Genomic DNA, 26,840 nt, shown 5'->3' with positions numbered 1-26,840 from the left:
GCCACCTCAAAGCCCGTTTCTGTCACAGAGCTTCAGCAGAAGCAGCCAGCGTGCCCGGATGGATGCTGGAGAAAGGCGGGTTTCGCCAAGCACACCGAAATGTTGTACGAGAGGAACGAGGCCTCGAGGGAGCGTGTGGAGAAAAGGGATCCCGGCTTTTCTGCCTCCGACTCCCGTGATGCCTAATCTGAGATAACAGAGATGTGGTGTGGGGATGTGCTGAGCACCCGCAGCCCCTGCTGATGTCAAGTGAAATGTCCTAATTGCAGCGTGTCGCAAAGGCTCCATTAAAAATTAATTCATTGCCATCTCCATCTCGCTGGCACCAGCACGCTATCAGGAGGGTTTTATTTCAACCCCTTAGCACAGGCTGATGCGATTGAAGTGCAGGCAAGGGACAAAGCCTGTCCCCAATGCCACCCATGCGGGCAGGGTGACAGGCGGCTGCAGGGGCCACCATCGGTTCCTGACGCCTGTTCACACCCTCGTGTGCTGCTGTCTGGAATCCGGGTGTGCAAACAGCTCTAAACCCCCAAAATTTCTCCCTCAGCTAATTTCAAGGCTTATTTACCCAACTGGATCCACACGGATTATGGAGTGCATTGCAGGGCATGTTTGGTTAGCTCAGTCCTGCCACAGTTCAGTGCAGCTGTCAGGATAAATGACTTCTCTGGGCGAGAGAAGGAGAAATATGCATTTGCTTAATTAACTCCATATTACAGCAGTTCCCAAACATTAAACACACACTGCACAAAACAACAAACCAGGAAAGGCCTTCTAAGGCTGGTATTTCTTGGCCAATTCATAGATTGGGACACATTTTCAAGGAAATCAAGTGTCTGATGATGTATAGAGCAGCTACAGAAACCCACGAGAGCCTTCAGACATCTGACACCTCTTAGCTCTGAAGTGAATTCCTGTAAGTTTTCTAAAAATTAGGGCTTCAGGATCTTGCATCCTGCCTGCGTCTTTCAGCAGAGTAAATAGCTTTTCAGAGCTCTGATTTTTCCAAAGGTTTCAAATCTCACACCCAAACCCAGGTTTTCAGAGATGAGGGAAGGTGTTGGAAGCAAAACACCTTGAAATCCTAGACCAGTGGGTGTGGAGCTTCTTGAAATCTGGCCTCAGAAGCCTGACTTTCAAAGGAGCCAAGTGTCTACAGTTCTGACTTCTAATAAGACTGGGAAAGCTCAGCACTTTGGAAAACTGGTCCCTAAACACTGTGTGCCTTGGCTCATTTGTGCATAGAGCAGAGCGCCCACACAAAATATCCCTGTGGCATTGTTAGGTATAGTTTTGATGGGTGAAGAGCAGGGCAGGACGGGTGCTGGAGAGACCAGACCAAGAGAAAAGTGGTATTCATGCCTCCTGAGGGTTTTTAAAGAAATGTGCTCCCTGCTTTGGTCCTGCAGGTGCAGTGAGAGATGCGCGTCCCGGCTGCCCCACTGCGCCTGCTGCTGCTGCTGCAGCTGAGCTGCTCTCACACCGTGCACTGGACATACAAAGGTAACAAAAATGAGGCTGCTTTGGGATCACTGCTGCCTGCCAAGTTGCTGAGACGCATTCTTTCTGTGCTGCAGAGGCAACACTCAGTTGGACACTGCTTTTGTTAGTGAGAGGTCTCCAGCGAGCAGCTGATTTATTCCCCTTTATTGATGGCTGCGTATCTTGGAAATGGTTTTCCCCAATGCCACCCCTTTGTGCTCCCCTGTGCAGTGAGGACGCATTGTCAGGGCTGGCAGACCCAAAAGGTTTGAACAATGGGGAAAATCTTTGCAATGTCTTAGAATAAAAGCTGCCCTTTGGATGATCCTGAAAGGAAAAGCTTTAAATACTGCTTGTCCATTGCTTTATTGTTGCATCCTATTCAGAACAGGTCACGAAAAAAAGTGCTCATCTATGTATTTATAGATCCCATGAAACTTTATTTGATTTGTAATTGTTTCAGGAGCTTGTTTGCAGAACTTGCTGAAGTAAATGGCAGTCCTTGTACACTCTTCAGTGGGCTGGGACTCAGGCTGAAGGAAAGGCTGTGGCTGAGTGGATGCAATCCTGCAATTAGCCCACCAAGCTGTTTGCAGAACTCCTTGCTGGATTTCCTTCTGCCTCGCCTAAGCCCTCCATATTTAATCAATGTCAGGAAACAAAATTCCTGCAAACTTTCATTTCTTAAATAAAATAAAAAGAATTGGCAAATGGTAACAAATCCCCAGCTGTGGCTGTGATTATAGTAATTAGAAAATTAGGGGGCTGATGAAATAGCTTTGATCTACTTTCTTTTTAAAACGCTCACCTCTCCTTCCAAACCATCTCCGCAGGGCTTGCACTCAGCAAGTGCAACAGTCACGTGCTGGTTATTCCTCAGCTCTAGCTTTGTTTGTCTCAGGCAGACAAGTCTCTGTTGATCAATATATTGCAGTTTGAGGGGAATGTAAAGAGAAGAAAAGGTTTCCATGGAGACTGTCAGTCACAGCCATGACAGAGATGGCATCAAAATTTCTACTTAGCCTTAAAGTCGTAAATATAGCACTAGGGAGAGTGCAAATAGCCTTGATGGGTTCAAGCAGCAATTAGCAGTTTCAGGAGCACTCAGACCTCTGCAGGAAAGATTCAAATTGGAGTTAAGTGGTTTAAAGCCATTGGAAAAAGGACAGCATCCAGCATGCCAGCTGTCCTCTGCATTTGCTTCCTCCACAGACAGGCGCAGGAGGTGAATGCAGTGGGCTATTACTGCAATGCAGGTCTCATGTTTTGCAGCACAGTTGTCCTGCAGACAAAATAATGTATATTTTCTGGCTGCTGAGCTAGCAGCAGCTCCCGCCCCATCCTAATGACCTGGTTTGCTTCTCCTCCGCACAGAGGGCGAGCTGGATGAAGAGCACTGGGGGCAGCACTTTGCTGCCTGCGCTGGCAAGCGCCAGTCTCCCATTGACATCCAGAGGAAAAAAGTGGTGCACAACCCCCAGCTGCTGCAGCTGGAGCTGAGTGGCTACGACGAGCCCTTGCAGGGGGACTTCACGATGACCAACAACGGCCATTCAGGTAAGGCTGGGGGGAGCCTGCTCATCTCCTGCCTAAAAAGAAGAGCTCATTGCTGGCAAAGGAGCAGACATACAGCTCATACAGCCCCCTTCAGCCCCATTTTGCAGGCTTCAGTGGCCCCTGACCCACGGCACGGTGCATGCACCATCCTTGCTCATGCAGCATCAGGACCCCACGCACTGCTGCCATGACCACGGGCAATGCTGGCAGCAAAGCCAAGCCTCACATTTTTGAAGTGCAGATGTTGGTAATGGTAGGTCTGGCCTGAAACCCCAGCCTTTTGTCCATGCCTCTTTGTTAGCACCCTGCACCAACCCACAGTGCATTCAGTGGAGTAATAAAAACCTGAGAGCATCCTGCTTTTAAGCTGTAAAGCAGGCTGTGGTCTGTCTTCTGGAGGGTTTGTCTGGGCAGCGCAGCATGCACTCATTACCGGAGTACAAAGGAGACTTTATGAGTTCAGGTATGTATTTTCCCAGCACACGCAGGGTACAGGAATGCCTCCCACGTGTCCACCTCTGCACTCTGCCATTATCACATACCCCTCCACCAAGTCAAGGCCAGTGCCACCAGTGGGGGTGAATGAGCCAGCATTGCCTTAGGGGTAGAAAGTTTTCTTCTTCCCTGGCTGAGCAGTTGCCCTGAGAGGATGTCAAACTCATGCCATGGCAGGAATAGATTATTGGGTTTAGCTGATTGAAATGCTGTTCACAGACAATGTCCTTTTTATTTTCCTAACTTGACACACTTTGCTTTGCCATCTCACTTCATTCTGCTCTCCTGGTTGTGCTGATTTCCCCAATCACACAGAAAGGCTTTTCAGAAACCTATATGTAAACCAGAAAAATAAGAATTAGTTACATTTCTGCAAGATATTTTCTCTGTTAGACATTGAAAAGGGATGAAAGGCAGCAGGAGCATGACAGATTGGCTCCTTTTTCAGCGTACTTGACAACTGCAGGACCTTAGGAGCAAGTGACGTTTGAGGCATACTGACTCGTCTCCGCATTCACAAAATGCATCTTTTGACCCTGTGCAGTGAGAACCAGAAGTGATGGGATGGGAGAATTGTAGCTCAGCAGTGAGCTGGCAGCCGATGGTTGGTTAGCCGTAGTCACACAAGGCAGAGGATGAGCCCTCCTTACAGCCCTCAGGAAGGAAAGCTGAAGCACAGCCTGAGTTAAACGCCTTGCCTTTGGCTGCACAGCCTCAGAGCAAGGCTTCTCCTTTAGGAGGTCCTGGATGCTCCTGCTGCAGTGTAATTCATTATCTAAATAATTCATCAGCTGGTGCTGCTGGGATAACGCTTGTAGACTACAGATGAGCAGCAAGAGAAGAATTTCCCAATAACTGCTGCAGGGGGATGAGTATTTTCAAGGCATTTTGAACACGAAGAGCCTGGTTGCTCTCTAATCCCCCACACCAGTCCTTTCGTCTCTCTGCAGCAGAGAGAAAAGAATATAGAGCAAGAACAAGGAACTGAAGCGATGAGAAACACGCTGTCTTCAGAGAGAGAGTGCTGTGATTGTATTTCTAAAAATCATCATGAATAAGCACTCCTGTTTGTCCCCCACGTAAGCCTGACGTTCAGCTGGAAGCTGTCATATCAGCGCTGCCACCCCGACAGCCTGCACACCAATTCCTGCAGGTTTAGCTTTCACATCTCTGCACGTGTGCCTTTCCCTATTCTCTTGTCAACATCAAAACAGCGATGCTCTAACGCGGGGTATTTTAATAAAGCACAAAGGCAAAACGACAGCCTGCATTCACAGCTCCTGCGAAGACAGGCGCAGTTTTCCCACTGATTTCAGGGGGCTGGCACAGGGTGCCAATACCCCACGAGGAAAATCTCCCACTGCGCCACATCTAAAGGAGGTTAGCCTATGTGAAAGGCACAGCAAATGGATTAATCCACAGGAATCTCTGCTCGGGCTCTCAGGTGCTGAAGAACCAGTTTCTCACCTAAGAAACCAGCCGCACTTTTGGCACCTGATGTACAGCCTCCATTAACTACTTACCTCAACCCCTTGGAGGCCAGAGGTGGGAGAAGACCCCGGCCCCGTGTGCTGTTGTTCCCTTGCAGAACCCACATTGTGGGGCCACAAGACAGGTCCAGCTCAGAGCAGTAACTCTCTCCCCCTTTACCTGGAGATCCAGGGCAAGAAGCAGAAAGAAGCTGGGCTGTTAGCAGCAAAGCAATTACACAAAATGCCTTTCGGAAGATTTAACCTTCCCCTAGACTCAGAACACAGCTCGCTGGCTGTGTTTTGCAGAAGGTAGAGGCCATAATGAGGTACTTGAGGCAAATAATCCTAATTATGGAAGGCAGTCAGCAGGGATCTTACATAAAAAGTAAGGTAGGTGTTTATTTCCCACTGTAGACGCTTTGGGATATCACAAGGAAACATGTTCTCATCTTGTCTGGCTGTCAACACTTTACAAACAAAAGAAACTCTCTCCTCTAACCCAAGCTCTGACTAATGAATCACACACGGTGCTACCTTTAGCAATGAGAGTTGCTATTTTATTTTACAACATGCTCTGGGCTTTCACTAGGATGAAGCAATTCTCCATTTTAAGCCCTAAATTCAGCATATTTACTACCCTAATATATAATCTGTGGCAGTACACCAGCAGGAGGACCCATGTTTCATTGCCCTGGTGTGAATGCTACCAGCAAAGCAAGACAAAGGGCTCTGTCTCTCAGCCCCCCCAGCACAAACGCAGCCATTTCAGATTTGCAGGGCTCTGGCCCAGCACGCCCATCCCTCGCAGCCACAGAGCCCAGAACATGGAAAATAATGGTGAAGAGTTAGGTGAGGCTAGCCACTTCATTATTTCTGACCCCCTCCTTTTCTCCCTGGGAATAACGAGATGAACAAATGCATGCAGAGCCCTGCAAGATGTGATGTGCGGTGCCAGGCACAAGCATTAAACCATTTTTATTGGTGCCTAAGGAAAAAGCCAGAGCTGCCCAGCTGGGAAAAACGCTACAGACAGTGCTAGCACAATCAGCTCTGCACTCACTGCTGTCTCCAATCCTGCTTTTTTTCAGTCCAGATCGATTTGCCACCCACCCTGCGCATCGCCCGAGGGCTCCCAAGCCTCTACACGGCGGTGCAGATGCATCTGCACTGGGGGGGCCTGGACCTGGAGACCAGCGGCTCTGAGCACACACTGGACGGGATGAGATACGTTGCAGAGGTACCTGCAAAGGCGGGCTGGAGGGAGGAAGGGGGACTCTGCCTTCAGCTGGAGTTAAGTCCTTTAGGGTGCTGAGGGTGAGGAAGGCACTTGTCACCTCTCGCTCAATGGCCCTGTCTCTCTCCCGGCAGCTGCACATTGTCCATTACAACTCTGCCGAGTACTCGAGATTTGAAGATGCAAAAGACAAGCCGAATGGACTGGCTGTGCTTGCATTCTTGTATGCGGTAGGTTTTACCTCCGAGCAAGGCCAGTGCGTGGTCAGTTTGTCCCACAGCCGTACTCTGGTCCCGTCTAGGGCTGCACGTCCAGCCTACAGGGTAACGAGGCTCAGTCAGTCCCAGGCTGACCAGTGCTGCAGAAGGACAGGCAGGTCACCGACCTTTTTTCTACTCTCTGTGCTGTGTTTAGGAGGGGCACTTTGAAAACACGTACTACAGTGAATTCATTTCCAAACTGGCAAAGATCAAGTTTGCAGGTAAGTCCTGGGGATGCTTTTCTCCACCCTTGATCTTCCCAAAGCCTGTACACATGTCCTGGGTCTAGGTTCAGCCTTTTTGCCACTGCTTTGCTTGCAGCTACGTGGCCAGGCATCCTCAGCGACTCACATCATGCTGTCCCTGCCCGTACAGCAGCAGCCCCCAGGGCAGGGTGGGGTGCAGGACACCCCTTCTCTTTGGTCACCGTGAGCTGTTAACACTGCCTCTGTTTCTTTTTGAGGTCAATCGACAAAGCTCACTTCTCTGGACGTCCAAGCCATGCTGCCAGAAAACCTCTTGCACTTCTACAGGTACCAGGGCTCGCTCACCACCCCACCCTGCTCCGAGAGCGTGACCTGGACCATCTTCGACTCTCCCATTGTCCTGTCGCACACGCAGGTACGCACGTGGTGGCTCTTCACCGGCCACAGCAGCTTCTTTCCTTCATGCTGTCCTTCCACACCCGTTTCCTTTTCCAATCTCCAGTGATTTGGAGAACAGCCCGGCAGAACTGCCACCGGGGCATTTCTCAAACAGACTCCAGAGCAACAGCAGCTACCGGTGGCTGTAGGACCTGAGCTCTGGCAAGCAATAACAAAGCTCTCTGCTCAGTTAAACTCAACCATACAGAAGCACTACATAAAGAAAAAGAGACCAGCCAGAGTCAAGAACACAAAAACTACCACAAAGAGAGAGTCAAGAAGACGAAGAAAAAAAAAAAGACATAAAAGAGCCATTCATAGTGTTAAAATCATTACAGAATATTTGGCAGATTTTTAGAAAAGTGGTTTGTGGTGGTTTTTTTTTTGCTGTTTGGCTGCGTGGCAGAGGGCTCAGCCATGCTCCATAACACTAGTAAAATCAGCTTACCGGTGAATCTTGCAGAGTAGTTCATCTTCCATAACCAAAAAGAACCACAAACTTTCCTTCCATGAGAACACGGTCAAGCGGAGATTACAGCAGTACAGGATCACTGTGCTTGCATTGGAAAAAAAGTATACTTTTTGGTGGGAAGGCACTAGTGGGCGCTTGTGAGAAAGCAGCAAGCCACAGAACACTTACATCTATGCATACCAGGGGGTCAGAGTTAAAATAACTTCCTTCAGGCAAAATATCTTCACCATGACTTAGCTGATAAGAGCCTCGACAGGCTCTTCCCTTCCCTTGCTAATGCTCAGCGAGACACCCTGCAGGGTCCCCCTGTCACAAGCTGCTGGGTTTAACCCCAAGCACTACCAGGCCAAAGCACTGACCCTGCTGCCCTCCCTAACACGGCTGCGTTGCTCGCAGATCAGCCTCCTGGAGAACACCTTGCTGGACTGGCACAACCAGACGCTGCGCAACGACTACCGGCACGCTCAGCCCCTGCACGGCCGGCTGGTGGAGGCCTCCTTCCGAGCCAAACCCACCCCAGGTAACGGGGGTCAGCAGGCAGGACCCCCAAACCTTCCCCAGGGGGCAGGAGATCTGTATCCTGCCAACACATCCTGCTTCTCATGGAGCACGGTGGCTGTAGGTCATGCACCAGCCCCCTGTGTTGGTGTACTGAGATACACCACGTTTTAAAACAAAGCTTTTCCCCAAACCTCCTACAAGCCAGAAAGCAGGGGAGCTGCCACATGCAGGTCCTGGCCTTCGGTAAGTCCAGCTGTCTGATTGCTCTAGAACAATGCCAGCCAGAAGAGCTCAGCCTCAGACTGGAACAGATCCAGACGCAGCTCCAGGACATGAAGAAAGAGTTGCTGAATGGAGTGAGCCACGTGGGTAAGAAAAACGTCTATTCCCAGGTCCAGCTTACCTTCCAAGGATGAAGAGCCCATGCCTGCTGTTCTCCATGGCCTAAATCATTAACAGGTTTGCTGCTGATGTATAAAAGTAGAATTTTGTTCCATATCAAGGCCAACTGGAGAAGTTCCATGAGCTACAATATCATTACATCCAGCCCAAATCTATTTACTCTCACAGCAACCGCATTTTTGTCCTGCAACATGTAAGCACGTTTTTAAAAACGGGGAGGATTTCAAGCTCACTGTTCCCCCAGTATAAATGTCTCCATTTTACAAAAGACGAGAAAAAAGAAAGGGGGAAAAAGTGGTTTTCCCAAAACAGTTTGGTGTGGGAGCTGAGTTTTCATCAGTTCAATCCCCTCTGCTGTTGGTACAACGTGCCAGTAACTGTGGCTCGAGACAGCCAAAGCTGCAACAGCCCTGCCAGCTCCCATGGGTGCACTCTGTAGGGTTTGGGCTGATTTATAAACAAGTAAAAAACGTAACAGCTGGCTTTTTGGTTATTTCAGGTATTAAATCCAGCTCTTTCCCAGCTTTCTACTTCCCCGTGGAAAACATTGAGAGCTTTGTGACTGTTCATCCCCTCCATGATATGTCTCTCCAAGCCTTCACCTTATGCTTCTGGACAAAAGCCCAGCACGCTGGCAGTCAGACCGTTCTCTCCTACTCCACGCAGGAGAGGGATAACGAGCTAGTGCTGACCGTGGGCACAGATGTGGGGCTGTGGATAGGAGGCCACTTCATCAGCTTCCCCCTGTACCACAAGGCACAGGACTGGCTGCACTTCTGCATGACGTGGGCCTCCCAGTCTGGAATGGCAAATTTATGGCTCAATGGAGCCGCCAGTAAAGCAAAGAGCATCCAGAAAGGGTACATGAGCCAGGCTGGAGGGACGCTTGTCCTTGGGAAAGACAGAGACACTCTTCTCGGGGCCTTCTCCAATGGATTTGCAGGGTGGATGACGCACGTGAACCTGTGGAGCCAAGTCCTCAGTCCCGCAGACATTCGGGCACTTGCGCTGTGCAGAGCAGGGCACCCCAAGGGAGATATCGTAGCATGGGGAGAAACCTCCATGACCCTCTTGGGAGGGGTGGTTCTGGAGTCTGACACCAGCTGTCAGTGACCCCCCCCCCCCCCCCCCCCTTTTTAAAAAACAAACAAACAAAAGAATCCAAACCACTTTCTGGGGAAAATGAGAAAGGAAGTTTGCTCCATTTATTGTTTTAGATTGCTTGTTTCTCCTGCTTGCTATAGGTTCACTAGGCACCTTGCTTAGTTTTTCCAAGTAAGCGTATAGGGGCAAAGCCTCTATCAATCGCTCAGATAGAGGCAAAAACCAGAGAACAACTCAGGGCAGTCCAATGCCTTGCATCTTCACATCCCTCCTAGGAGTTTGGTTTAGGTCCCCATACACAGACTTTCTTCTCATATGCCAAAGTGCCACTCTTTGGTTAAAAGAACCCCTTTCTCAGGTAAAACTATTCTCACATCCTTCACCTCACCTCCATGTCTCGCCGTCTTCCCTGCACGCATCCTTTATTCCTATTTTCACCGTCAAATCACCACCCCTTCCGCTGCAGATGTATCAGACAGTAAAGGGTACACAAAGGACAGCGCGGCTCCTACGCAGTCGTTGCGCTTTGCTCGGTGACGTGTCCTTTCTGTAAATGGATGGTGAGACTGAGCTTGGAAGCAGCTTCTTTTTTGACACGTACACATCACAAGACAAGACTGAGGGCATGTAGGACACTCGTCTCCTGGGGTTAAAGACGTACGTCACGTGAAGGACTATTGCCAGCATCAACACCAAGTCCGTGCCAGGCTGCTGAACAATTCTGTTTTTTTCCATACGGAGGGCAGCAACCTTGCACAACAATTGTGTGAATTTCCACATGTTAAGTTATGCAGCAATTAACCGTTAAACCCCTTAAATAAACACCTTAAGAAATCCTCCATTTTTATCAGCGTGCAATTTGCTTTCTTCTGCGGGCCAGCACCAGTCCTTCAGACTCAGCTTTTTGCAAACCATTTTAGCCTTCAGGTGGAGCTGTGCCCTTAGGGAAAACAACAGAAAGAAACCAGTAGTAGGACCAAGCTCTAAACCCTTTGAAGACTTCTTCAAGAAGGTTCAGGTACCCGAGAGATGAATTTTTTTGGAAAACTAACTTTAGCTTCTCGCATTGAGTTGCTTAAAGACAGGTTTGGCCGTGCTTGGAAGCAGACCCTGCCCTACAGTCATTGCGCAGGCATCCATCGGCCTGAGTCTGACCCCAGGAGCACAGCACCGAGGTTCTCACTGAGCTCAGGACCACCTCTGGGGAGTGAACAAGGTGCACCTGGCTCATGCATACACAGCATGGATCTGGGGATTATTAAAGGATTAAGAGAGAGACTGCCACCCTTGGGCAACTGAAGTGTAAGCACCAGAGAGTGAAGTGAGCTACTTCCAAAGACTGGAGTGCCGCTGGAACAAATGGTTATCAACCATCCGTGAATAAGCACGAGACCGCTGGAGGACTCCTAACCTCAAGAATAAGGCTCTGGAAGGACTCATCAGCAACAGCTGAGGGCTGAGATGTAAGGGAGAGTCTGGTAAGCAGGGCAGGGGTGAGATTGAGTGATGTGTATTTCCACTTTTACGGTCCTTTGAAGCACACAGAAGGACAGTAGGGGACAGGATAAACACTGCTATCAACCCATCTAACAAGACATCTCAGCACAACTGCTCCTCTCCACTCAGAGAACACCAAGCACCGAAGAGCTGCCATCACTCATGCTGGACCCTCGGCTACGTGAAGGAGGAATATGGCGCACTCCTTGCACGTGACTGACCAAAACCCAGCCCCGGTGCTGGTTTGTGTCAGCTGAGATGTGTCAGGACGTGAGGGACATGCATCACACTGTGACATCAGTTCCTTGATGGCAGGAACTGAGCTGGCTGCGGGCATTGCCCTTTCCTTGTGACAAATAACCAGGAATGGGGAATTTTCCTCAGCAGTGCTGGGCCGTGAAGCAGAGCGGTCCTGCTAATCACTCACAATGAGAACACTCTTAAGACACAATAATGGCTTATTTAGAAACTCTTGCTGTGGGAAGTGTGCAGAAAGTCTGGATGAAAGATCAGTATCAAGCCACGTTCTCCCACTGAGCAGATCCTGAAAAGTGCCTGGGCCAGACCAAACATTAGTTTGTGTTCACAGATCGCTGTTGGAGATTTCTTTCTTCTTCTCTGCCTGCCCAGCTGGGATAGTGTGGATATCCATGAGCTCTTCTTTCTCTGTCTGAATCTCCACCTTGTTCCTCTTGGCCATGATCCTGTTGATTTCCATGAAGGTTTTGTTCTTCGTCTCAGGAACAACAAAGAAGATGTAAACCATGGTGATGAGGCATATGGCACAGAAAATGAGGAAGCTGTAGGCTCCCAGTCCAGCCTGGAGCAAGAAAAGAAGAGTGAGCAAAGGCCAGGGCAATACCCCAGATGTATACATTATATGATTTGGACATGCTGAACCCTGTATCATCTATGAAAGGCGACCACAGTGGTGTGCATGTACTTTAAGTTGAGCAATTGGAAGCCAGGGGTGGTTCTAGATTCTGTCTTCTGATATCACCACCATGGATTTAATGGAAAAGGTGCATGAGGGTCTGTTACACAAGTCAAAGTAAACTCACCAGCTCCCCCTGCTCAGGCTAAACTCTATCAATTTATGGGTCACTACTACTTGGGATCAGTTTGAACTGGTGACCTGTCGGTCAAAAGCTAAAGCTGGCTCCCTGAGACATCCACCCCACTATGGAAGATGGGGAATTTGCTGTCTTTTCTATGGCCCTGAATTGAGAATCAGACGTTCATATGGAAAAATAACTATTTCAAACTATTGCACAACAGATGTGATCAGAGAACTGCTGATTAACATCAGTTTGTTGCCCTTTATCTGTAATATCTGTAATCCTGCTCGCAGGTACCGGCAACCAACCTGGGCAGGTACAGTGACCAGGCTTAAAAAGGCTCTCTGCAGGAACACAGGGGTGAAGGTACTGATTTTAAGCTGAAGGCCTGCCCCATCCCCTGCTCTTACCTCCATGTAGAGGAACAGAAGCCCCACGGCGAAGTTGCACAGCCAGTGCACGGACCCACCGACCATGAAGGCAGCAGGCCGGGACGACTGCAGGAACATCTCGGTGATCATCACAAAGGGGATCGGGCCTGGAAGAGAGTCACACGTTTGTAAACCCCAAAGGCAATCCCTCACTCTAAATTCCTAGGTTACATCGCTTATTTCAGTAGCTTATTAAACAACTTGTGTTTAGAAACGTCTGATAAATCCAAGAGGGAAATGAAACAAAAAACTGGGCAACTGACTGACTTGCCTAAGCTCACACACAGCAATCAGCCTCTTCCCTCTCCTATGGCTGTACTTTAACCACAAAAAGATTGTCAAGACTGATAAATGTGAAATGCATCTCCAGAGAGCATCCTACAAGCAGCATCTAAGCAAAGCATCGCTTCTTAAAAATAGAAAAAAATACAACATATGCAGGTGCTGGGAAAACAGGTGCTGGTGGACCAAGCCACCAGGCTCCTTCACAGCACTGCCCCCTCTGTGAGGTGATGAAGCAGATACAGAAAACGTTATCACAACAGGGGTCAGGCCACATTTCCAGCTGGCCTGGTGTTCTCCCTCCAGCAACATCCCTCCTGTGGGCACTTCAGTCTGCCTGACGGCATACATGGAGAAAAAAGAGGTTAAATGTAATTCCATCTGCCAGTGAAACCTTGACAGGAGTCTCAAAACTGCATTGCTGCATCCACCAAGGGTTTGGCTGGGCTTTCCACACTAAGCAGGCAATTCAATCGCTCTAAGAAGCTGCCGGGTCAGGCAACAGCCTTTCCAATATCCTCATCTATCTGCAATACCAACTCCTGTCTGCAAAGTGATCTGTAGTGCCACACATGTACTTCGAGTTGTTCCTAATTTGATTTGTTGCCCATAAATGCAAGCATGCAGAATCTCTGCCCAGCCGCTAGGGCTCAGCATCTCAGCACAGCTTTGCTCCAGGTCTTACTGGGTGCATCCCAGGTATGATGAGCACAATCGTGCTTTTGGTTTTTCCTCTTGAAAGCTGGATGCTCCCCTACCCGTGGACAGGGCCCACTGGAGCATAAACCTAGCTGACAGTCAGCAAGGTGCATGGCTGCACAGGGGAAATGCAATCTCCTTGGATCAGCCCCACAAAGCTTTTGATGAGAAGTTCAGCATAATACTTGGCTTTACCCAACTTGCGGAGGAGACCGGACAAAATTATGTGTACTTACTGGCTCCAATAGCGTGCCCGATGATGTAAAGAATGACACACACTATGCTGAGGTAAGACATCCAGGAGACGGTGTTCTGCAAAGAATTTAATCACAGGTTAGAGCTGGTTCCTGCCTGGAAGTCAGCAACACACTCAAGGCACTATTCACGGTGAGATTTGAGGGATTTTTTAAAGCAGTGTCCTCCTCTGTTCCCAGCTACGTCCAGGCAGACGTACCTAGCCACATAGCACATAGTCTGTGTAGAATATTTGCTTCCAACAAATGGGTGCAACAGGTACGAACACAACGTGCTGGGAGAGGTACCCAGCCAAGCAGGACTGTAGCTCTTGCTGGGTTTACTTTAGGTAGATCTTCAAGTACTGAGATCTTCCGTACTGCCCCCCTCCCAGAGTGCAGAAACCAGTTCAAAACACACCAAGGGCCTGTTCCCCAGAAAGTCCCTGGCCAGGCCCACCGAGACACCCAGCCACACACCTGGAGGTTGAGGGCCAAGGTCAGCACCGCACAGGAACCACAGCACAAGCCAAAGCCGGCGAGGAGCAGGATTCTCCTCCCTAAGGACTCCACGATGAAAACCTGAAAGAGACAGGAGGGGGTGAGAGACCAGATCCCCGGGGCACAGCACTTCATTCCAGCAAATTCTATTAAGGTGGTATTTAGCAAGGGACAGTGCAGAACATGTACTGCCCAAAGCATCTCGCGGTGTAAGTGACAACCTGGGTCACACGTAGTGAGAACAGACGAGTGAGAACTCAAAGAGCCCCAACAGCAACTTACAGCGAGGCAAGTCATGACGACGTTGATGGCACCTATCGACACGGTGACGTACTGCACGTTATTGGTTTCCACACCTGCTGACTGGAAGATCCTGTCCGCGTAGTAGAAGACCTGCAGCAAAACCACAGCTGTGTTTGTATGTGGCCAAAGGCAGAGCACAGGAACCCCATTTTGGCTGCTTCTACCTCCTGGAACTGGTGCACAGGAACTCCCACATTATTTCAGTACTGAAGATGTTGGTGTTTAGATCCAGGCACATGCATCTTACTCCAAAAATGTCCAAACCATCCTTGCAGGATGCTGGACTCTGGACCATGTGTGTACTTGGTTTGGTACTGGCCAGGGTGAACTTCCCGTAACATCTTACAGAACCGATGTCCCTGATGAAGGGAGACTCGTGTCTCCCAGGTTCTAGCTCCCATGTCAGTGCTGTCCCACATCATCCATGCCCCATCTCGTTACTGCTCACCCCACTGCCTTCCCACTCACCGCGTTAACCCCCGAGAGCTGCTGGCCCATCATCATGACAACAATAGAGATGAGCTGCCACCGCAAGCCCCTGAAGGTGCAGAGGGTGAGTACAGACAGCTGTCCTTCTTCCTTTTCTGACTGGTCTTCTAGGCGCATTTCTTCTATCTCATCATCCACATCATCCCAGCCTCTCAGTCTCTGCAGAGCTAGTAGGGAGAGGAAGGTGAGTTACGGACCCCCAGAAAGCTCTCCTGCTTCCAAGCAAGACACACCACCATGCAAACCATGGGCAGTAGCAGTGCTCCCAGGATAGGAAGTTAGGGATTCACACAAGCAGAGACAGGAGCAAGAATCCCATCCACCAGCAACACATCAGTGAATAATTTCACACTCTCTTGCTTCATTGTTGGCTGCTGCCAGCCACATCCCACAGCCAGACCTATCCCATTCCACCTCCCCTTCCAGGAAAGGATGGTGCTATACCTTGTCGTGCTTGATCTTCATTGCCCTTCTGTATCAGCAGATATCTGGGACTTTCAGGGAAAAATGGCAATGTGAGGAGCTGAATTACTGATGGGATCCCAGTGAGCCCCAGTAGCACAGGCCAGCCTGCAACAAAGGTGACAAGATGACGATGACTGGGAGAAATCTTTCCCCAGCGGAGCCCACAGAAAACTTCCCAAGCCAGGGCTTTACCTTCAACATTCCCAAGGATGCTGTTGAGACCAAGGATCTGAGCTATGAGGATCCCAATGGTGATGAAAAGCTGGGGCACTACCCCAATGGCACCTCTCAGATTTTTGGGGGCCATTTCTCCCAGGAACATGGGAACCACGTTGGAGGCCAGACCTGGTAGTTAGAGAGCAATGTTAGTCATGCAGCTGCCCGACCTTAGCACACTGAGCAAAGTGTTTTTAGGAGCCTGAGAAGGCTGGCAGGAGCTCGCCTGCAGAGCTGGCAGACAATTTGTGGGCCCTCAGTGTCCATTCTTCACCTTCCTCAAAGCAGCTCCCTCCCAACACGGGGTGCAAAGGACTTCCATAGAAGACATGCAGAGAAACTGTGTGTGCTGCTTCCCATTTGGAAACAAAGTCAAAAGGTAAGGGAGGAATTTCTACTTCCTTTCAGTAAGAAATCAGTACTCAAACAAGCTGATGGTAGAGGGATGGGACTCTCACTTGCTCCTAGAAATTCACTACTCCATTAATCGCTCTGTATCAGTTTGCAGAGAGCATTGATGGGCTGAGATTTCTCTTACCGGTAGCATGTTGGAGTATTTCTAGTCTACCAGCACACTGAGGACCGGTTGTTTTATGGAACACAGCACTGTTAGCTCCAGTAACCCCTGCAAGCTGCCAGTTCCCATACTTAGGCTGTAAATCTTGGCATGCAAACCCCAAACTCCAGAAGTCAAATGACCAAACCACTCTTATCTTACATTGCTAACAAAGTTCCTAGCATTCACACACTTTGGGTTATAAAGGAGATCAAGATGTTATCTGAAGGCCAAAAGTCATAGAAAGAAATATTAATGCAGGTAGAAAACATTGTAAAACTGACTTCACGAGGTGTAGTGTTTGATGTTGGCACTACAACCATCCTTTTAAATTCCCTAAAAAAAATAATAAAATAAAACATGCTAGCAGTGACTTGTAGTCTGGTGCATTCAATTAATGGTGGCTTTCTAAGTGTTCAGACCTATGCTGATCAAGCCCTGCCACAGAGGGGCTCTCGATGGTGCTCCCAGCACCAGAGCTGCACCTTTTGCTGGGAGGAACCGTGCCTGGATCCTGACAGAGCCCGAAGCTGGCTTGGCCCAGCAGCTTCCCTTCCCTCTCCATATGCATCCTCCACAGTGCAAGGCTGCAAAGCACAGATCAGGACAGCCAGTCCTAACTCTTCTGTCAGCAATAAATAGCTGAAAGGAGGGATCCCTCTTTGCAGATCCCTCTGTAGCAACTTGGAAAAGCAATGCTAAAAGCAGCTGTCCGGCTTACGAGAGCAAGAAGTCAAAACAAAACCAACCAGACCAGACATTTCCTGCCTTACCTCACCGGTTGCAATCGCGTGTTATAGATAGCATTGTTTTCCTGTGCCAGTTTGTTTTCTCACTTTATCCACACAGGATATCCGAACTCACTAATAAATCATGGAGCACGTCAGTCTTGCTAAGCCAAAGCCAATTACTCGGGTCTGAATGTTGTCAGGACACTTATCAGCCTGCCTTGGCAGGAGCCCAGCACAGCAGCGTGTGGGGCACCAGGCCTTTGGCACTTCTTTGGTCCACGTTACCGCAGCTCCAGCACCTCACAGCCCTCCTCTTGGCTCCCCAGGAGCCTTGCAGTAAATCCTGTGGCCCTGCACCCTTTACCCTCCCCCAAATATTTCTTTTCTCCTGCAGGAAGGACAACCAGTTCCAGGAATGGATCTGGCATTGTCTTCAATGACTTGGGTTTGGAAGGATTACTCTGTTTTCTATTATGTTTGAAAAGAAAAAAAAGTGCCAGCCTATCTGCTTTAAGATGTCTGGGAAAACAGATTATCAGCAGCAGGTTTCCTGGCTGATGGTGCCCCGGAGCCAAGCAGACGCTGACTGTGGAGGGCAGCTGCAGCTACAGACACCTCCTCTGTGCAGCCCAAACCCCAGTCCCACTGCCCTTGCCTATTAGAGATCTCTGATACTTCTGCAACACGCAGATGAGAACCATTATTCAAGCAAGTACAGAACTGCTATGCAACTGTATGGCTAAAATATGCTACCTGTGAAGCCATCTGTTGGGAAAAAACCCTTTACATAGCCAAGAATATCATATTTGTTGCTCTCCTTTCGCTGTCCAACCTCTCACTTACCAGCATAAATCCCCATGATAACACGTGAAAGGATGATTACTTCAAAGGTTTTCGCTATCTCTGAGGTTCCCATAAGGACTGCAGCAACAATGGAGAAGAGGTTGTTTATCAGCAGGGTGCCCTTTCTGCAAAGTCATGGAGACAGAGACAGAAATCAGTTTATTTTTCTACGGAAGCTGCCGGGCCAATAGCAGATAGACCCTCCCCTGGGTTACGCTGCCCAAAACTCAAAGGACTTGCCATCCTAAAGAGTAGGCAAGGGGAAAATGGGGATTGTCTCATTTGCCCTGCAGGGAATGAAGAACAAGCTCAGGAAACCTGAGCAGCCGGGGCTGGACTTGCACCCAGCTGCACCCAGCTCCCAGGGCTTTCCCTGTGGCTGTCCACCTGGCTCAGGTCCCAGCGTGGCCTTGACCATCCCCAAACCATATCAGTTCTTCTACACGTGAGACAGCACGTTCCCAAGCTGCTAATCACCAGCCCATCTGCTTTAGGACCGGAGTGGCGTGATGCAGCTGAGCTTCTGATGAGCTCAGCGAGCTGGAGTGACCGGTGAGACGAGCCTTATCTGAACCCAGCGCGCTGCCCGGGGAGGACGTTCCCCAGCTCCGTCACGTACCGGCCGCAGTTGTTGACCAGAGGCCCCACCATGAGGGACCCGAAGAAGCCACCCAGAGGGAACATGGACACGGTGAGAGACCAGAGCAGCGTCTGGAAGTTCTTGTCCATAAAGACGCCATGCCTGTCTGTGTACGTTTTGTTGTAGAAATCTTGCATGTACTGGAACGAAATACAGAGCATATTTAGCAGTATGCAAAACATCCGTGTTGTAAAAGCACAGATCAATCAATGTCAAACAATCAATGCCATAAAGCCTTAAACAAATGTCTTGATAAAACCAGAAAGGCTGAGCTGGAAAACAAATGCAAGAGAGTGTTGCAACGGAGAAGCCTAGATTAGATAAAAGTTAACGCAAGTTATCCTGCCTTATTAGATTTTAGACAAATTAACCTGCCTGATTGGATTTGTCTGCTTCCTAGAAGGGAAGACACTCCTCATGCCCCATCACTGCTGGGCACGGAGCCCTACCAGCCACGTTACAGCCTTAACACACCCACCTCCAGGTGGTTCAACATGTGGAGAAGCGTGAGCACCTTAGACATTGGGCATTTGCCCACAAAACACCTGTAATCTAGTTCCTCTTCCACTTTGCTGTTTATAAACCTCCTAGGCCATGGTCCGCAGTCCAACCTACCGGGGCTGGAGAATTGATCACAGACACGTTGTAGCCGTACTGGAAAGATGATCCGAAGGCAGAGATCAGCGTTACCAGCGCAAGTGAAAGTGTCATTTTCTGTAGAGAGACAAGAGAACGCACGCACAGCACCTCAGAATCAGGTTTGGCTTTCAGGCATAAATGTCCCCCTGTAAACATACAGCAATACCTTCAGACCCGCCTTCTGTGTTTTTGGCTTCGTGTTACCATTCAAAGAAAGCCCAATGGGTTGTTTTTGTTATAACTCACTTTGTTCTGCTTGATTTGCACATAGTCATTACAGTAATTCATTCTACCGCTCTTTCCCGGCATTGATGGATCATTTGGATGATAAATAATTTTGATGTTATCGTGCTTAAAATACCACCCCGCAGGGAAAAAAAGAAATTGCATGCAATTATTCTTGTTTGCAACATGCAAATTGGTTAGTGACATAAAGCAGGATGCTGGCTCAGGAAAGCTTTAAAAAGGTGGGGTTTCGCATGAAGTGGCAAAAATCCCTTTCCTGGTCATTTGCTCTGCTTTCACACGCTGGATTGCTCTGCCCGCCATGTGTCAGGATCGAGCTGGTTATCCAGCCGCCACTGAAGCCAATGACAACTTGGCCAAGTAGCTCGGTGAGGGCTTGGCAGCCAAACAGAAGGACGAAATCGCCACCCCGAGCAGAATTGCACACCAGTCACATCTGTAGACACACGGTCCTCAGGGTTACAAGCCGTGCGAGCTTTCTGCAGCAATTTAGTTGTAATTCCATCCTTGGGCTGGAGCTGGCCCTACTTTATTGACTAAGCTGGTTTTTTTTGTTTTATAGCTCACTAATGTGTCTCATATCTGCTGCAGCAATAAAACTGCTTTTCGTTCAGACGCATACAATTTTCTGGCAACACTTGCAGGTTTTTAAATGTCCCAGCACTCAGCCCGGCTCCGACATGGGGGATCTGACATGGCTCTAACCATGACAGCTATGTCCAAATAGCTGCCGGTACTCCTTATAGCCCCCAAATTCTCCAGAAGCTCTAGCAGCTCCCCTGCAGAGATCTGCATGTTAAGGGACTGCAGGAGACTGAAATTCAAGTCAGGATCAGGAGAAAGCTGAGGCTTCCAGCAACACTTTCTAGTACCAGACTGTTGACACTCTTGCAACAGCAATGAAAAGCAGATTGCCTTGCTGTCGTTAAACAAATCCCCAGAGCTTGGAAGAGCCACTGGTGTTAATTATACACATGCAGCACTTTTAGGAAAGCCCCTGGCACGCAGGAGCACCGTGTTGTGCAAGAACCCACAGACACGCTGCTGCGGGAGGCAGCCCTACGCAGAAACATCCGCAGCCTGAAAGCGATCGGAAAGTAGGATAGAAAACTTGCAAAAGTAGGATAGAAAAGTTGCACACAGAAAGGGAATTTCACCCCGAAGTTGCACAGTAGGTCAGCTGCAATGAGCGAGTCAGGGGAGCAGTGCTACGCTGCAGACAAACTGGGTTCGGGAACACAAACATCCCTGCTCTCCCTCTGAGACCAGCTGTGGATATGTAGCCCAACAGATCCCGGTCTTCTCCTTCCACCACAAACCCTCACTTCTCCAAACCCGCTCTGCATCTCCAGGGGAGGCAGCAGTGGAAGCAGAGTCCGCTCACTTACCCCCTTCGAGCCTCCCTCCGAGTCGGAGCTCTCCTGCTTATCTTTGCTCGGCTCCATGTTGGGCTTTGAACCACAGATGCTGAGTACGGACTTTTATAGTCAAAACAGATGACACAGGGGATGGAAACGCCCTGCCTGGACAGAAAATCGCTCCCGTGACTTTCAAGGAAGTACCCAATCCACGGCCAGCAACACCAGCCCAAGTCCGAGCTGACTGCTGGGTTTCCAATCCTGCGCGTCTCCTTTCTGTCTCCTCTCCCTTCCCTCGTTCAAGTCTGTCACCACTCTCAGGTGCTCCTGTGCCAACTCCAGACTCAAAATAGAGCCCAGCTACAGGGGAAACATCCTCATCTGCCCAATGAGGAGGAGCAGGCTTATCGCCAAAGCTGCTAGAGGAGCTGTTCGCTGCAGCGCAGGTATGTGGAACAGATGGGGCTGTGGCAGGAGAGCCGCTGCTGCTCCACGCTACAGCTCCAGCACTGTTGTAGCCACACCACTGCCTGGTGACCAGTGTGTTCCATAAAAAAAAATCGGTGTTCCATGGGAGCAGGGCCCCCAGAGAGGGCTTTTGCCATAGGACAGTGATAAACCTGGACTGCACGAGCCCTCCTGCAGCCACAATTGCACATCTACCCCTGAGCAGAAACACCACGCCTGGTCCCACCCCACCCAGCCCAGCTCCCTCGGGGCACTCCTGCAGGTTGCAGGATCTTGTTTCTTGGTTTTATTTCTGACTGTGTACAGAAAACGCTGTTTGTATAGCAAAGCCTATCAGTTTTCTTTCTACACACAAGGTGTACACGCTGCCGGCTTAGTATTAACCACCTACACGAGGAGGCTGCTTCGAACAGCACAGGACTTAATTAATGATTAACTACAGTTTCTATAGTTGATCAGCAAAATGCAAAGTTCACAGATACCCCTGGCAGCCAGAGCAACTGGAACCAAACTGCACTGTTATTGGCCTGGCTGTCTTCAGCACCCAGCTTAAAAAAAATAATGCATCTCTTGAGTCCATGGTGTTCATGCGACCTGCATGCATGCCTCGTGTGGCTGCAGCCTCCCTCCGGTGCGGTGAAGTCATCACACACAGAACCTACACTCAGCATTTTTTTTTCTCTTTTGCGTGTCCTTGAATGTCTTTTTGCACCCATTAGTAATTTTACCCAGGAAGAAGTTTTGCAGGACAAAGACCATTCGATAGAAATAGAACAGCAAGGTGACAGCTGCTGATAGATTTTGCTTGTTCCACATCCTCCCCCCCTAACCTCAGGGGATCATCTTTTGCTTTCAAAATCCCTTTGTTATTATTTACTCCGAAATTCTTCCCAATTAATCTAAGTCATGGCCTCAAAGAAAGTAAATGCAGTAAGAGCTTAACACCCAAAAGCCAAGTGCTTCACAAGCAGTTCTATCAAACGCCTTTAGTGTTGATCAGCTATAACACTGATAGGTGAAATTCAGTAAAGTAATCCAATTTATGAGCCACAATGCAAATAATATTTAAAAAAAATAAAAATAAATCAGGGAGAAACAAGGATTGAAGGAGAGATGGAAAAAGATACCTTCAGCAACTGATTAATGCAGAGACCAGAGTGGAGAGCAGGAATGGATTCAGAGAGAAAAATGCTGCAGGTTCTCGTTGAGCATCACAAGAACCTGCAGCTCACATCCACCTCCGCCAGAGGAATCCTGGTCAGGACCAAAACCAGAACACCTTTAAGGAACACCTTTAAGTGTGCGATTTTGAAAGTGCAAACACCGCTCACTGAGCCAGAGTGAGCATAATAAAGCACCCCGGTGAATAACATCGAGGTTGGCCAGGGCTGGTAATTGCTTTGGCTCATTAGAGAACAAGACGAGAGAAAACATTGATGAATTCCACATTAAAACCTGGATTTGTGGGCACCGTGTATATGAGAGGAGAGCACAAGGGCTTCTTCTCCGCATTACTGGATTACACAGGAGGTCCCTATGGGAAGGATGTCTGCCCTGACAGGCTCACGCAGACGTCCCGTTTTTGCAGTTACACCAAGTTATGTGGATGCCACCAGGTGTACTGCCCTGCCTCGAGCCCAAAAGTTTTGTCTTCCAGGAGCTCCGCACCCAGCAAGGCAGCCAGGGCAACGCCCGCTCAGTGAGGGCTAAGAACGCCGCCAGGCACTGACATCAGGAACATTCAGTTTTACACAAACCTTGACTGATTCCAGTGAAAATCACACATAGCCCTTATAAAAACAGAACAACCCATTACCACTGAACAGTGGCTGAATAGTACTGGCTGCTATTTACATATATTATTTCATACTTTTTTGCTGGGGCAAGAGAAATCAAAGGCAGCTAAACACATACTTTTTCTTCTTTTTTTTCCCTCTCCCTATGGCCAAAAGAGCAGATTGCAGGTTCTTCCTTCTCAGGTTTATTTCTGACAGTGCACAGAACATGTCATTTTTACAGCAAATGATACTAGTTTTCTTTCCACACACGGTGTACCGTGCTGCCAGCTAAGTATTAACCACCTACACGAGGAGGCTACTTCGAACAGCACAGGACTTAGTTAACAATTAACTACAATTCCTAGAGTTTATCAGCAAAATGCAAAGTTCAGAGATACCTCTGGCAGCAGGAACAACTAGAACGAAACCGCATTGTTATTGGTCTGTCTTCAGCACCCAGCTTAAAAAACGCATCCCTTGAGTCAGAGGTGTTCACGCGACCTGCACGCATGCCTCGAGTGGCCGCAGCCTCCCTCCTGTGTGGTGAAGTCATCCTGCGCTCAGCATTTTGTTGGTTTTTTTTTTAAGTCCTTGAATGTCTTTCACTTTTTTTATATGAGGTGTTGTAAAAGATGAGATGAATCAGAGCAGAAAGCGCTGGTCAGGAATGGTCCAGCTGCTCAGATGATGCTGGCCAGGTTCCCACTGCGGGCTTCCACAACTACTTGCTACAGCTACTTATGTGAAAGCTACGATGCTGTTGGCAGCAGGAATTGATCTGTGCAGCCATTTGCAGGGGCGGACACACTAACTAGGTGCCAGCTCAAACTGCAAGCACAGCTTGCAAAGCCTGTCATAAGACAAATTGGGAAGAGAGCCTGCCCTAAAAATAGGAAGGGGAACAGAGCCCTGCTGCTTCAGGGCAGTGCGACTTGGTCCCTAGTCTCGTCATTTGTCCCTTCCTGGATTTGGTGTAAGCCAACCACCTCAAAGACACTGTTTGCTTGGATATTGTGACGAATTGGAACCTACAGGACTCACACAACCCACTCAGTAGTTTTCTCGTGGAAACTATTTCAGTGGCTCACATCCCGTGTCTCCCAAAAGGTTGCTCCTGCATCATGGCCCTACATATCCCTTGGGGTCTTAACTGAACAGAGATGCAAACCAGAATATTCATTAGCTCAAAAACCCTCACCCTACCTCAGCATTCCCGTTGAGGGATTGCAGCTAGCTGGCACCAACAGAGGCACTTGGAGCTAACTCAGCTTTTCACGTTGCCTTCAAAACCCTTCAAAGTACCCCAAAATAAATGGGACAGGTTATAGCTCACTCATAGATCTTGGGTCAGAAGAGGGAAAAAGCTTCATACGTGACTTGCTCTGCCCCACAGGTGGGGAATTCTAAAGGACAAGCTTCTCATGAAAAATCCCTGCTTTTTGAAGCCAGTGTCATTCTTCCGGGAGCTCTTGGCAGGCAGGCAGCCACTCCAATATTCAGTAATCATAAGAAAGAAGACATCTGTCACGGTTTATAAACTCTTTCCCTGAGTTTGAAGAAATAACCTTGTTATAGACAGAAATCAAACAGGACACATATTTGCCATCAGAAATCCTTCATCAGAGAACAAATATTTGCTTATGACAGTAGAACACTTTGAATATTTGCCAATCGCAGCAAGAGTCTGGCAACAACCTCCCTAAGGTGGTAATTGGCCCTGAGCTTGGGAGATATCAATGAAGGATGACAGGACTGTGAACAAACTTCTCCTTGAACTTTCGCAGTAATTGCAGGGGAATAACTATTGCCTCCAATTGCTCAGATCCCGTTGGACTTGAGCAAAGAGCAGAGCCAACTTCACAGGAATTTTACAGGCACTTTTCTCATTTCAGCTGCAGCACATATTAAGCTTCTTACATCTGCTAGAGCACGGAGTGTGTTTGCCTGGAGACATTAACCCAGCTTTGTTATCTTCTCTCCTCTGCACTTGTCCACTGCACGATGAGTTCCCATGCAAGTACGCAGAGAAGTATTTACGACCAGCTCAACTGTCTGTGCTCAAACCTGGATCCTACAGAGCCCTACCATCTCTGGCAAGAGGGGGCAAGGATAATTTAGAGGTGAGGCTTTGTTTCCAGGAGGGTAAATCTGCTGGAGACAGATGCAGCTGAGATCATCAGCAGCGAGCAGTGGAAAAGCTGTGGTTAGGTTAGGGGCTGGCGGTGATGCTGGTGGCAATGCCTGCGGTAAGGAGACTCATTAGCAGACACCCCGCAGCACAACACGTCCAGGGACTGACACTGGCAGCCTTTTCACCTGCAACTTGGGAAGGAACTGCATGTGTAGCAAGGCTAAATCAATACCAAACGCAGCCCTGAGCTACCACTGGTGAGACCGTAATTTAGGTAACAAGTGATTTGCCTGCAAACGAGATGTATACAGGCACTGCTTTATTAGCTGCATCAGTGGCTTCCAGGCAATTAAGCAAGAGGCAGACATGGCAGCCTGAATGCCTACCCAGAGTAGATGGGGGTGCTGGATTAAACAGGCACATCTTGCAGATAAACATGGACACACAAGAAGCTCTGCTACTCAGAGGTCATCAAGACCCTGGTTTTGCTGCACAAAGGCAATACTGGGTAGCATCCTTCTTCCTTTTCCACAGCTACTGTCAAAGACCATCCCAGAAAAGCTGCAGTCACACACACATCCCCCAGATAAGCAGGCAGGTCTGTAAACTTACCATATCACGCCCTGATAAGTTGGGCCGGGAACTGTCCGGTCCTTTCTCCATTGGCATGGTTGTGTGATGCAGCAGATGCTTCGGGAAGCGTTGGAATGCTCGGACATTAAAGCTCCATCTGCACTTTGTTCAGCAGAAGCACCCGACCATTCAAAATACCCACACTGCCCTCTTGGACCTCACTGGGTTCACTTTTCCATCCAGAAGTACTGACTATCCCAGCCAAGACCTGACTTTTACCAGCTCATGCCACCCTGCATCCTTTTCTGTGGTTCCCTCTGTGTTTGCACGGGCTACAAGACTTGGGGAATACAGCACAGCACAAGAGACATTCTTGCTGCTTCTGAGTAGCAGAAGTGATTTGTACAATACAAATGTTCGGTTTGGCAGCATTAGAGCACTCTGGTCTCATCTCCAGAACAGTTCTTCCTCTTGAGGAGAGGAGATAATAGTGACACAGCCAGAAATTAGTTTTCCAAGCTCTTCTGCTTTCGGCAACAAGAGGATTCATCCTCTTCTTGCAAGCAGATGGTTCGTTAAACCCACAAGCTCCACGTTTCACAAAGTAAAAGACCGCCTAAATCCTCCCACACTACAGAGCCCTGGCTCACTCCTGGAGCCAGGGATCACCTTGCGCTGATAGACTCAAGTCTCGCGAAAAGAAGAAAAATAAAAGGAGGAATGGTATTTTGCAGTGACCAAACCAGTATCAGCAGATGAATGTAACGGTGAGGGGTGAATTCACCAAGTTCTAACTCACTCCTGCCTCAGGAAACAGTGTGGGCAAGCACCCTGCAGCCACTACAGCCTTTTGCTCTTTATTGCCCTCATTTCAAAGCTTGCTCTCTCATTCCACCCGATCTGTCCCTGCATCCCACGCCTGCCTCCTCCACACAGACCACTCTCCTCCACACTGAGGGTTCATTGCAGGCTAGTCCTTTTCTAACCAGTTAGTCTTAACGTTTTGTTAAGAGCTTTTTGTCCTCCCCTTCCAACCACCTCAAGTCACTTTCATCTTTCCTGCCTGGTTGCCCTTCA

At 48.9% G+C, this 26,840-nt stretch overlaps 2 protein-coding genes across 8 annotated transcripts in view; one reads left to right on the top strand and one right to left on the bottom strand.

Annotated features, from left to right (window-relative positions):
• The first annotated feature begins 605 nt into the window (after positions 1 to 605).
• Positions 606 to 9,635, top strand: CA6 (carbonic anhydrase 6). The gene is made up of 9 exons (XM_048067637.2): positions 606 to 1,506; positions 2,860 to 3,042; positions 6,098 to 6,246; positions 6,378 to 6,473; positions 6,658 to 6,724; positions 6,967 to 7,124; positions 8,016 to 8,139; positions 8,391 to 8,489; positions 9,022 to 9,635. Exons 1-9 carry the CDS (start codon positions 1,425 to 1,427, stop codon positions 9,633 to 9,635), a joined length of 1,572 nt encoding a protein of 523 aa, XP_047923594.1. The 5' UTR covers positions 606 to 1,424.
• Positions 5,967 to 26,840, bottom strand: part of LOC106044298 (solute carrier family 2, facilitated glucose transporter member 5) — a 22,219-nt gene continuing 1,345 nt past the window's right edge. Inside the window, exons 1-14 of one of the 7 annotated variants that reach the window (XR_010826362.1) lie at positions 20,844 to 21,358; positions 19,186 to 19,284; positions 18,550 to 18,710; positions 17,931 to 18,055; positions 15,777 to 15,929; positions 15,564 to 15,689; positions 15,099 to 15,286; positions 14,610 to 14,720; positions 14,307 to 14,408; positions 13,830 to 13,905; positions 12,592 to 12,719; positions 8,524 to 11,943; positions 7,596 to 7,703; positions 5,967 to 7,306 (exon numbers count right to left, since the gene is read on the bottom strand). Coding sequence is in view for 2 of the 7 variants with exons in the window: in XM_013194245.3 (XP_013049699.2) it covers positions 11,707 to 11,943; positions 12,592 to 12,719; positions 13,830 to 13,905; positions 14,307 to 14,408; positions 14,610 to 14,720; positions 15,099 to 15,286; positions 15,564 to 15,689; positions 15,777 to 15,929; positions 17,931 to 18,055; positions 18,550 to 18,710; positions 19,186 to 19,284; positions 20,844 to 20,900 (1,563 nt within the window). In the remaining 5 variants the exon portion in view is untranslated. Of the gene's footprint in view, positions 11,944 to 12,591; positions 12,720 to 13,829; positions 13,906 to 14,306; positions 14,409 to 14,609; positions 14,721 to 15,098; positions 15,287 to 15,563; positions 15,690 to 15,776; positions 15,930 to 17,930; positions 18,056 to 18,549; positions 18,711 to 19,185; positions 19,285 to 20,843; positions 21,359 to 26,840 lie in introns of those variants that run through there. The other 6 variants (XR_010826363.1, XR_010826361.1, XR_010826359.1 and 3 more) reach the window with 6 other exon arrangements.

The sequence above is a fragment of the Anser cygnoides genome, chromosome 23, assembly GCF_040182565.1.
Source record: "Anser cygnoides isolate HZ-2024a breed goose chromosome 23, Taihu_goose_T2T_genome, whole genome shotgun sequence".
NCBI classification, from domain to species: Eukaryota; Metazoa; Chordata; class Aves; order Anseriformes; family Anatidae; genus Anser; species Anser cygnoides.
The sequence above is the reverse complement of the archived record's forward strand: the minus strand, read 5'-3'. Positions and strand labels throughout refer to the sequence as shown.